This window comes from Sciurus carolinensis, chromosome 3 (assembly GCF_902686445.1).
Source record: "Sciurus carolinensis chromosome 3, mSciCar1.2, whole genome shotgun sequence".
Classification (NCBI taxonomy): Eukaryota; Metazoa; Chordata; class Mammalia; order Rodentia; family Sciuridae; genus Sciurus; species Sciurus carolinensis.
The window spans coordinates 6,030,727-6,043,035 of record NC_062215.1 but is presented as its reverse complement, the minus strand read 5'-3'; the positions used below and the strand labels follow the sequence as shown (position 1 = coordinate 6,043,035).

Here is a 12,309-nt window from a genome sequence, read left to right as displayed (position 1 = left end):
TGTCATGACACCAAGAGCAAAGAAAGAAGCTTATTCCCTTCCCCAAACTGAAGCCAAAGCAAAGGTCTGGACTCTTAAGAAAGTCAGGCTGAAAGGCAGCCACAGCCACAGAAGATCTGCCTTCCAGCAGACCAAATATCCTTGCAAGAGCGCCCCCCAGAGAAACAAGCTGGCCCTCCATGCCATGGGGTCCCCCAACCAGCGTCAGCTGTGGGGATGTCAAGGCCAGCAAGCAGCAGATCACACAGGCTATGGAGAAGCTTTGTGAGGTCGATGTGGCCAAGGTCAGGACCCTGGTCAGGCTGGATGGAAAGAAGAAGGCCTATGTTCACCTGGCTCCTGATTATGATTTTTTGGATGTTGCCAACAAAATTAAGATCATCTGAATCCAGCTGGCTAATTCTAAAATTTCGTTGGTTTTTTTTTTTTTTTTTCCACTACAATTTTTTTATGAGGGAACAGTTAGCGGGGACCATGTCTAAACTGTCCCTCCTGAGGTGGAAGGGGAGAATGATAATAGGAAAAGAAGAGTGGGAAACACTCGAGACTGGCCGGGGGCACCCTGACTGTGTGATGGTTTAGCTGAGACTCAAGACTAGAGATGCTCCAGTGGGAACATCAGGGCAAGCCCAGGGCACTGCCAGGCAGGGATGAGGGTGGAGGCCAGGCCCCCCATGGAGGGAGGCTCACGTCTCATTAGGGATCACAAGGTTCTACCAGTGTCGGCGGTAGTTCTACAGGCTTTCCTGGGCCACAGCATGGAGGTCGAATGACAGAGAGGGAAAGCAAAGGAACCCGGGACGAAGGCGGAGCGGCAAAGGACCATGAAAGAGGAGGGGGCAGACCATCCCTCAGAGAGCCACTGGGGATAGAGGACAGTCTCCAGGTATTTCCAAACCTACCAACCACTCACCTCTCTTCCATGTACCTAGAAATACCTCAGAGCTTCCAGCTCTTCCCAGAGGCCTATCTCTTCACCGTGTTTTGGAGAAGAGAGGACAGTAGGCAGGTGAGCCTGGCATCCAGGGGACTCACCCTCACCGAGATATTACCCACGGTGCCTCCTGTGGTAGGCGTAGTCAGTCCGGGGTTTGCTCCCTCCTCAATGCAAAGTGATAGCACGTGTCCTTTTTAGAATTTCCCATGCCCACACTGCCCTCTCCAAGTCTGGCAATGACCTCCTGGAACTTGAGAATTGCTGCCCAAACTCAGATATCTGAGGCCTGGGAACACACCCACGGGTCTGGGGCAAAGGAGCACCTTGGGAGATCTGTTGTCACCTCATGCTGTGTAGGCCACCCAGCCCTCTGTGCGCCCCTGAGACGGGTGGGTTGCTCCCTCCCCTTGGATTCTGCCATCCCTTCTGCAATCCATTCCCGTCTGTGGCCCAGGTGGCTCCAGAATTGGAGAGGAAAATGTACTAGAAGTTTTGGAATTCGTTTTCTTGCAGTCTTCTCCACTCTCGCCATTGTCAAAGAGATAAATGCAGCTCTGTGGCCCACGACCTGCATCTGTGGAAAAGCTTCCAAAATCTTCCTTGGGAGTAGACACAGGGACTAGTGGGGGCCCCGGGTAAAGAGCAGGCCTTTGCCCACTGTCCTAAAGGAGGGAGGAAGATATGGTATAGGGAGCCCCGAGCTGTGTCACAGATTGGTGGTTTACATGGGCAAGGGACTGTAGGATTTCCCATCCTGTTGTCACCAGTCTCCAGGGGCATGAAGAGAACACTGTAGCTTACACACAGAACGTGTGGGAAGCAAAGGAAGCTGTGCAAGGCCTGTATCCAGCTACCTTCTCTCCTAGGCTTTTAGCCTGTCCTTTCCCCGCGTCTCACCACCACTTGGGGGCCTGCACTGCCTCCCAGGCGTCTCGACCTCTCCCCTTCCCTGAACTGGCGATCTTCCCACTGCCAGCCCGAACCCACGGAACCACTGTAGTGAGGAAATCAGCCAGCCAGTCCGGCCTCAACCCTGCCTGCAAACCCTGACTGTTTTCAGAGACCAGGGAGGCAAGCAGTGGTGGTGAAGGAAGTAGCTTCCAGAAAGAAGGTGGCAGTTCTGCCCACTCACTCATGCAGGAAGCGTGCTCTGCTGTCCATCCCCTCAGGGAAGAAGAAAAAAGGGTCTAGTTGCAACTGGATTTCCTACCCCAGGGTTGCAGAGGAAAAGAGCTAAGTCATCAGGTCTCTGCCTGCCGTGGGCACTCGGCATCCCTGAGTAGCAGCTAATTTGTTACATACTGGCTTTGGGGCAGGCGCTGTATTAAGCGCTTTGCTTATGTTTAATACCATCAAGAACTTTATGAGCAGCTATTAAGTCTCTAATTTACTGATGAGGATGTGCAGGCTTAGAGGCTAAGTTAGCTATTCAAGGTCACACAGAAATAATCCAACTCAGGCCTGACTGATCCCATCATGCCTTGCTGCATGTCCCCTGGGTCCACATAATGATGAGATCTGAGACCATCTGACCCAGGGCACTCCGAAGAAGGAAGGAAAATCCTGTGGACTCCCTGTATGAGAGTATACCCCAACTCACAGGCCACGAAGCAGGACTGGTATCTGCAAGTTCCTCAGCTGCCAGGAATAGCTCCGTGAGGGAACTTTTTCCTCTGTTCCATCTGAATGCCCACTTCCTGAAGCATCATCTCAACCTATAGAGGACCAAGGAGCGGGAGGAGAACACTGAACTCAGCTTTCAGCACTGCCTTTCCAGAGGAATAGGTGGTCCCCCTTGTCACCAAATAGGGATCTGAGGACTGCCGAGAAGAGAGGAGACCTCAACTTGGCCCCTACAGGCTTTTGATACACTTGGCAGAAAAGAATTTCAGGATGCACTGGGAAAAAGCACAATCACAAATTTATTCAGGAAAGCAAGGAAAACATACTCGAAGGGACGAGTGTGGGTTATCTCAAGAGTAAGACAGCATCTTTTTTGGTACTGGGGGTTGAACCCTGGGGTACTTTACCACTGAGACTCATCCCCAGCCCTTTTTGTTTTTCACTATGAGACAGGATCTCACTAAGTTGTTGAGGCTGGCCTTGAACTTGTGATCCTTGTGCCTCAGCCTCCCAAGTTACTGGGATTACAGGTGTGTGCCATGTGCCCAGCAGAATTTTTTTTTTTTAAAGGAAATAGTAAACAGAAGAGATATGTCTGGTGAGCTTAATTCTTTTAATCATGGAGCACAGGTAGGTCATGGTCAGGATCTCTAGATTGACATTATCTAGCTAATAGATAACAATCAAAATGTACCCATACCATAGGTCTCTAACATTATTTCTCTCTTGGCTTTATTTCGTCTAAAGAAAATGTGTAAGCAAGTGATGTATACTCTTAAAATCCAGGGACCTTTTAGGAATTCAGGTCTGGAGGAAAATGGACCTGGAGAGTAAAGGTGAGGTTGTTCATGGAGTTCCTTAAAGTTAGTTTCTTTTTCTTTTCTCTTGAGGTACTACGGATTGAACCTAAGGGCACTCTACCACTGAGCTATACCACCAGTCTTCTTTAAAATTTTGAGACATGGTCTCAGTAAATTGCCGAGGCTGGCTTCAAGCTGCCTTATCCTCCTGCCTCAGCCTCCCCAGTAGCTGGGATTACAGGCATGTGCAACCACACCTAGCTGTTTTGTGTCCCCCCTTTTCTGTTGGTCTCTTTCCTACCTATCGTTATTTCTTCTACCTTGATCTTGGCCCATTTTCCCCAAAGGGGCCCCATTCTGGATGGTTCCCCATGGCAGCAGGTGACAGGAGCTTGCCAGCTGCCCCAACCCCCAACCCCCAGGGCAGCTTGTCTAATTCTTTCCTCTCCCCTCACTTCTCCTAGAATCCAGGCCACCAGATGGCCTGAGCAGGCTGTGTTCATTTGGGGCCGTGGAAACCTGCAGTTTCCTTTTCCTGTGGCTCTGAGTCAGGTAGAGGCTGGAGTCCAGCCTGAGAGTAAAGGCTGTCATGAAACAGCTCCAACTTTATTACTCATAATCCTCTGCCCTAGACCTGAGTGTCTGGCTTTGCTCCCCCAAGCGGCTTATTCTAGTTACCATGGAGACATTTCTGTTCCCTCTGGGGTCTTGGGACTAAGTCAGACAGGGAGGGACCCAGGAGACTCTCCTTCCAGCCTTGTGCACAAGAGGAGTAGTCAACTGCCAAACTTCCTAGTTCGAGTACACAAACCCAGGGCTTGGAAAATGGTTTATTCTGATGATGTGAGTTGGTACAGGCTTGATTAGATGACAGTCCTGTATCAATGATCAACACCCCCAGGAGATATTTAAAATATCCCAGAGGCATATTTTTCTAGGTAATTATGCTTTTTGCTAAAAATAGACCTCTTCGTTAAGAAACAACCACAAGTACTACTAATAATTACATTTACTGAGCTCTGTTTTCCTTTACACACTGCCTCTCTACTAGGTCATTTAAATAAGGGTTAGCTGTTTTCAAATACTGCTGGCTCTACTTCCAACCTGTTTCAGAATTAGAATCTGTGAGTTTCCAAGTCCTGCCTTAACAGGGCTCTGCTTGGCCTGCCATCTCTCCCTACTCCTATCCACTCCTCTTATCTCCTAGCTGGGGAAAAAAAAAAAAAAAAAAAACACACCATTATGCTTCGTAAAGTTGGAGGGAGTGGACCAGCACACTTTGGGAACATTCGTTCCTGTGACCTGCCTCCCACTCCTGCCCAGCAGCTGGGTACAAGCCAGCACGACTTTCACACGCATGCTCAGGGAGGATTACTTATTGGCTGCTTTGTGGAAAGACCTGAAGTCCTAAAACTCAGCTCTTCCTGTACTCAATTTCAAAAACATTCCCACAGGATTCACTTGATCGACATGGGTGGAGTGGCCCCTCTGAGCCATGTTCTGGGTGCTAGGAATACAGCAGGGAGTCTGCGCCCTCCTGGAGCCTACCTTCTGATTGTGAGACAGGCAGTTAAATTAGAAAAATAAGAGTGGGTGATTTAAAAAAAAAAAAAAAACGATAAGGAAGAGTAGAATAAAGGGATGGGAGATAATCCAGGCTGTGCAGGGAGGCTTCACTGATGTGTTTGATTTGGGCGTTGAGAGCTCAAGGTACGGACTCAAAAAGGAAGACAAGTGGTTTCTGGGGAACGCGAATTTTTTTTTTTAAATGCTGGGAGGCTCCCTTGGGACGACGTCTGCTAGTGTCAGTCAACCAGGCCTCCCCAGAAGCGTAGCCAAGAGCACAGTTCGCAGCCTCTAGGGGGCGGTCCTATGGGCCGCGCGGAACCGAAGTCGGAAGAGCAGCGCGAGCTTGCGGACTGCTGGGAGAGCGCGCACGCCGGAAGTTGCCCAAGGCTGAACATGGCGGCCGCCTGGTCCCTGCGCTGGGTCCTGGGCCGAACTGGAGCCTGGCTGCTCCCGCCACCCGCGCGCTTCCCGTGCCGGACTCTGCACAAGCAGGTAGACGGGACCGAGTTCCAGAGCATCTACAGCCTGGACAAGCTCTACCCCGCGTCCAAGGGCGCGGACACCGCCTGGAGGGTCCCGGTGAGCCGGGAAGGGCTGGACGGAAGGGGCGTTTCCTCCTGCAACTGAGTGACGTCAGGAAGCCGGGACCCCATTGGTTGGCCGAGTAACCTGGGCCTGGGACTGCAGAGGTGTAGCGCCACCGAGTGTGCTGCACGGCCTCAGGGATAGCGGGCTATACCCCCTTCTTTCAAGATCACCAGCTTTTCCGCGTTTGTTTTCCGGACCTTAGGCCCCGATTCTTGTCCCAAGGGAAATATGGGCCTTCTGGCCCTCCAAAATGGAAAGTAAAGACGGACTTTGGCAAGTCCAATTTAGAACGTTGCATGGCCGATTGCCTCTAGTAACCCTAGCGCGTCTGAGAAAACAAGGCTTGGGTTTGTTCCTTCGGGATGCGTTTATTTAGCCCATTGCGTGCAGGCACTGGATCGGACCAGAGCAATGGAACCCACCCAATTCTGTTGAGCTGGCACTTACAGGACTGCAAGATAATGCAGTTTCATTCATTCATTCAACAAACTTACAGAGAAGGTGCTGTACTGCACTGTGCTAGGCCAGGCACAGAGTAGTGAACAAAACAAAAATCCTAATGCTGTGGTGTTTATAGTCTACGGGAGGGAGACCGGCCAAAAAAAAAAAAAAAAAAAATATATATATATATATATATATATATATATATAATTATGAGTTGGTACTCTGGAAAAAATAAAGCCCAAAAGGAAGAAGGAATACTAGAGGTAGAGGGTAGGGTTACAGTTTTAAATAAGATGATCCAGGAAGATGTCAGTGAAGAGGTGATATTCAGGTAAAGACCTAGAAGAAACAAGACAATGAGCCATGAGAATACTGGGGAGGCAGACATCCCAGACAGAGGGAACAGTAAGTGCAACCATCTTAAGGCAGTAGTATGTTGGATAGGTGTAGTCAAACAGGGCAGTCAGAGGAGGTAAAGCTAAAGAGGAGAGAAATGGGTGGGGAAAGACCTGTGTATAGAGCTTTGGCCTCACCTTACCTCTGAATGTAAAGAGACCTGTTGGAGGGTTTGAGGCAGAAGATTGGAATGATGAACCACAATTTTACTTGAATCACTTATTGAGCCTTACAGAGAGTAGACTGGAAGATAGCAAGAGAGGGAGGCAAGTTAGGAGATGACAGTGATACAAACGAGAGGATAAGCAGAGTGGAAGCAATAGGAATCTTGAGCATCAGTCAGATCCTAAATATATTTTGAAAGGAAAGCCATAGGCTTTGCTAGTGAATTGGATATGAAAAGTAAGAATAAGTAAAACTGAAGTCTAAAGCCTGGAGCAGTGGATTGACTTGCTATTAAGATGAGAGAATGGCAAGTACATTCATTTGTTCATTCAACAAAGTTTATCATGTATTTACTGTTTCAAGTATAGCAGATACAGCCATGATAGACAGGATCCCTGCTTTGTGGAGCCTGTGTTCTAGTAGAAGCAGTAGATAGTTAACAAATAGGGAAAATGTCAGAAGACAAAAAATGAATTGACCAGTGTGCTACAGTAGAAAAAATTCTGGACTACTTCAGATTGCGAGGCGAGCACTCTACCACCTGAGCTATCTCCCCAGCCCGCTACTTCAGATTGTTTGGAGGGAAGTCCCCTGTGAGGAGGCCTGAGGTTTGAGGGATCCATTAGGCATTAGAGTAGTCACTGGGTCGTGGGACTGGAGTTAAGCAAAGAGGTGTTTGAGCCAGAAAGTTGGAAATGAGCAGCACAGATGGGATTTCCATCAGCACAGATGATGAAGAAAGAGGAGGGAAGGTTTCAGGGTCATATTAATGTTTAAAGGTTGCAAAAATCTAGCAAAGGAGAGTGAGAAAGAGGCTCAGAGAGGCTAGAGGAAAACCTGGAGAAGGTAACTCAGGAGAAAGGGAGCAAGCTTCAGGGAAAGGGGTGTGGTTCATAGTCTTCAGGGCTGGGGAGAGGCAAGCAGGATGAGGATTTCACCTACAAATAATTCTAAGATAAAAGGAATGAAGGCAGCCAGAGGGGGTGCAGGTAAGGATACTTTTGGCTTTGGAGGACCAGAAAAACCTCAGAGCTGGTGCTGAGCCTTGTGGACCCAAAGATTGAAGGCTGAAGGGTGTTGCTCCCAGAGGAAGAACTTCAGGTCAGAGGGGTGAGAAGGCCCAGGGTGTGTAGTTCAGTTTGACATGAACCTCAGGGCAGCTGTTCCAGGGCCTGTTCAAGGTAGGTCTCCTTACATGTGAGTCTCATGGAGATCAGAGTGGCCCACCAGGGTTGTTGCTCTGGGTTGGCAGAGGGTGTTGCTTTGAAGTCTCCCTGAAGCATGCATGCTGTGGCTTCCTTCGCACACTGCAGGAGCCAGACCTGATGGCGCCAGCACTGTCTCAGGCACTAGCTCCAGGAATGGCTAGAGATATCAGCTGTTTTCCTACAGGAGTGTTTCTGAGGTAGCGCCTCTGGAGACTGGGGGATACTTTTTCTGTCACTTTGGTATGATGACTTTGCTGGGAACATGAAAATAGTGACATACTACCTTTGCATTATGTTTTTCCATCATTTCTTTTGTTGCTGTGCATCATTAGGAGTCACCCAGCAGGTGATAACCACTTGACCTGTGTACATTACATTACAGGATGATGCAAAGCAAGCCAGCAATGACATACCGTTAGGTAAGTGCTTTTGTTTTGTCCAGTCAGCTTAAGCCAGGCACAAGTAACTCATGACTGTAATCCCAGCTACTTGGGAGGCTGAGGCAGGAGGATTGTAAGTTCAGGCCTTTTATTATTTTGAAAACCTAACTTGAAATTAAACAAAATTAAAAGGACTGGGGAATGTAATTCAGTGCCTGCCTAACATGTATGAGGCCCTGGGTTTAATCGCCAATACTGCTCCCAACCCGCCCCCAAAAACACCAAACCAGTCATTTCAGGCTGGTGGTATAGCTTAGTGGTCAAATGCTGGCCTAGCCCGTGTGAGGCCCCAGGCTTGACCCCCTGCACCACACACACACACAAAAAAAGACATTTCCTACCCCTCACATATTTCTTCTAGCTCTTACCACTTTTACCAGCCCAATTTCAGTTTATTAAAAATAAATAAATAAATTCTGGGTGTGTAAAAGTGGAATCTGCAGCTTTGTTTAAAACAGCGTATGAGCGACAGTGCGCCTTTCGTGTACCACCCAGTTGCCACATGGTGCAGAGCTCATGATGTGGAACAATTTTCACAGTAGGTGAATTGATCGTTCTGGAAATAGGAAGGTGCAGGAGAGCTTAAAATCAGTCCATTGTCTTTCACTTATATACATGAAATTTACATTTGTGTATTTGCATCTGCCTACCTGAACACGTGTGTGTGTGTGATCTCAAAAACCTGGATCAGTCAGGGATGTGGCTCAGTAGTAGAGCACTTGCTTGAGGCCCTGGGTTCAAACCCCTGCACCACCAAAACTAAACAAGCAAAAAGCCCTGGAAATAATGACTGCTTTGAGGAACAGAAAGAAAAGGAAACTTTGATAGCTGGGGAACACTCATGGGCGACTGCTCCATGTAAGGCATTTGCATAACTTTAGAATTCTGTACCTGTCACGAGTAGGCAAGGCCTAACCAGCATGGCCTTGCAAGAAGCAGCGAGCCTTTATAGTCAGAGAAGTTATGACTTCACAGACAGTGAAAGGGAGAATAGCCAAAGGTGCCAGGTCCCTGCGGCCCTTGCTCCAGCAACCCCCAAAGCAGAGAGGCCAGAGCCTGCAACACAGGACTAGGTCACCTGTGGCTGAGGAGCCGAGGAGCGGAGTGGTTTACAGCTTACAGCTCACAGCTCAGCCCTGGAGAGAGTGCGTGGAGGAGGGCGTGGAAAGCCACATTTCTCAACAGAACTGGAGGTGCAGAGAAGTGTGTTGTGCAGCCTTCCCAGGGAGATAGGCAGCGACCCAGTGGGCAGTGGCCTTGAGCAACTCCTTCCCGGCCTCCCATAATCTCTTGTTCTGGGAGGACCTCACCCCATTTTGTTCCTGCAAAGGCAGACTCAGCTGCTCTCACCCTGGCCCATGTGGCTGGTGTGTTTGCATGCTAGGTTGCAGGGCCGCATGGTGGAATCATTCCCTTGACCATTTGTTACCTGATCAGAACAAGGATTTTTATTTTTCCCAAAGAGGAAGGCAGCTCAGAAGCAGTTCTGAGATGTGGCATCACCACCCACCTGGCAGTGCTCCCGCACCTCTGGCGCCACAGAGCTTCACTACCAAACCTCTGGCCGGCCCCCTCTGCCTTCTGACAGTTTCCCACCACCATGCCTTCCCTACCTAGCTACTACCAGGCTGCTTTTCATTAATTATAAAAGTGGAAGGGAGAAAACCTTACTTTACAGACTAAAAATAAGCAAACTGAAACCCAGAGAAGCAGTGGGACTTTGCCAAGGTCACACAGTGGCTGAGCAACCGTTCAAAGTGAGGGCTGCCATCGCCAGACCAAGACCTCACTCACCCAGCAAACGTTTTAACACTGACCCTGATCTAGGCCTGGGAACACAGAGCCAACCAGACACAGACCTGCCTTCTGGGCACTTACAGTCCGTGGGGATTCCTGTCCACCACACTTCGATTCTTGAAATTGTTAGTTTGAACTTTTAAAAGAGTTCTTACTTTAAAACAAACAGCAAATCGGTAGGGCAGAGGGATCTGGTAGAATGTGCTAGACCAGAAGAGGACAGCCCAGAACCAGTCTTTTTTTTTTTTTTTTCGATGCTGGGGACTGAACCCAGGGCCTTGTGCTTGTGACGCAAGCACTCTACCAACTGAGCTGTCTCTTCAGCCCCCAGTCATAATTTTATTTCCTCTGCTGTCTGATTTCAGTTTTGACATCTGTAAATACTCTTTACTGGGCTGAATGCTGCATTTGTGTGTGTGTTGTGTGTGATTGAGATGTGTAACAGGACAGTTATATTGATCGCACGTTGGCATTTGGGTGTGCCTCTCTCATTTTATAGATCGCTTGACAATATCTTACAGTCGGAGTAGTGGTCCCGGTGGGCAGAACGTGAACAAAGGTATAGCCACCTTAGTGTGTTCTTTTACTTTAAAACTTGGCTGGGAGAGGGGCTTGAGGAGGGAACTCTGTTCTTACATTTCATGTGGAATAAAGGGATTCTTCAGCAAAAGCTTAAATGCCACCAGCTTATAATAATCCTCTTTATCCTTTTGAGTGTGGTCTGATTCTCAGGCTCTCAGCTATGGCTTGCTAGGACTAGGATCGGCTTGTGAGGCTAAACAAAGAACTCACGGTGTGAGCTGGCAGCCAGCTCCAAGAACAGGTTTCCTTCATTCTTGTGCAACCCCTTCCCCCTTTCTCTATAGAAGCCAGTAAAACTGGGAGAGAAGCACTGCACGTTTAGTTACCAGAAGTTTTTTTGTCCTGAAGCGCCTCACTGCCTTTTGGGCTCATTCCATAGCCAACTGTGATGCAGGCCAGCAAGTGCGTGGCTGGTTATCTGGCCTCCCTTAGCTTCAAGATGGTCACTGGTCCCCTGGGTGCCTCACCTTCCCACGTCTCAGTGACTGGTGCTCCCTTCTTTCATCCACAGTGAATTCCAAGGCTGAAGTCAGGTTCCATTTGGCCACAGCTGACTGGATCGCGGAGCCTGTGAGGCAGAAGATTGCGCTCAGGGTAACCACCCTCCTGTTGTTTCCCTGCAAATTCCTTAGGGGCCTCTAAACTTTAATTCTGCAGGACTCTACTTTTTCCTTTTGTTCTTGCAGCATAAAAATAAGATCAACAGGGCAGGAGAGTTGATACTCACCTCCGAAAGCAGCCGCTACCAGTTCCGTAACCTGGCAGATTGCCTGCAGAAAATTCGAGATATGATCGCAGAGGCCAGCCAGATACCCAAGGAGCCATCCAAAGAAGATGCTCAACTTCAGAGAATCAGGTACCAGAAGATGCCCAAGGTTGTGTAAACTGATTCACGTGGGCAAGGACTGCACCAGTGAGAAAGAAGGCAGGATAAAGTTCAAGAGCCCGCACAGGCATGGGGAACCTGCAGGAGGGGTGAGGACTCTGGATGGGTATGCATCTGGCGCCTGACGATCTGGCTGTCCTGCTTCCTGCTCAGCTTCCCACTGCCACCGCCACTCTGAAAGGCACTGATTGGGCTTCTGGGTCTCATTGTGATCTTTTTGTTTTCAGGATAGAAAACATGAATCGGGAAAGGCTGAGACAAAAGAGAATAAACTCTGCCATAAAGACAAGCCGGAGGGTAGATATGGACTGAAATCACCCTGTGCATCCACTCCCCAGGGCATCGGGCAGCTGCAGCTGAGAGACCCGAAACACCATGAGGATATTTTGTTTTTGTTTTTGCAGTTAATGCCTGTTTGTAACATTGGAACCGTTAAGAGAATATTCATTTGGAATGAGGGCTTCAGGCACTAGTTGCAAGTCTTCATAAACCATCACCATGTTGTTAAACCATAGTTACCCATTGAATGTGTTATTAGCTGCAATAAACTTCTTTTTTTGGCGGCAGGGAGGTACTGGGAATTGAACCAAGGGGCACTTAACCACTGAGCCACATCCACAGCCCCTTTTTGTATTTTATTAGAGACAGGATCTTGGTGCATTGCTTAGGGCCTCACTAAGTTGCTGAGGCTGGCTTTGAATTCACAATCCTCCCGCCTCAGCCTCTCAAGCTGATGGGATCACAGGAGTGTGTCACCATGCCCAGCTTGCAATAAACTTCTTAAGCTCAGTGGGCCTCGCCTGTCACTCAGAATTCTTCAGGACAGAACACTAACCCTTTCTCTCAGTTGAAATCTACCCCACAGTTACTGCCT

General features: G+C 48.8%; 1 protein-coding gene across 2 annotated transcripts; it reads left to right on the top strand.

Annotated features, from left to right (window-relative positions):
- Positions 1–5,292: 5,292 nt before the first annotated feature.
- Positions 5,293–12,224, top strand: Mrpl58 (mitochondrial ribosomal protein L58). Of its 2 annotated transcripts, none has more exons than XM_047542644.1 (6): positions 5,293–5,421; positions 8,113–8,149; positions 10,467–10,526; positions 11,061–11,143; positions 11,236–11,405; positions 11,663–12,224. In XM_047542644.1, exons 1-6 carry the CDS (start codon positions 5,323–5,325, stop codon positions 11,745–11,747), a joined length of 534 nt encoding a protein of 177 aa, XP_047398600.1. In that variant the 5' UTR covers positions 5,293–5,322; the 3' UTR covers positions 11,748–12,224. The 2 variants fall into 2 exon arrangements, with proteins under 2 accessions (XP_047398600.1, XP_047398599.1); XM_047542643.1 differs by having other exon boundaries at positions 5,306–5,508.
- Positions 12,225–12,309: the final 85 nt, after the last annotated feature.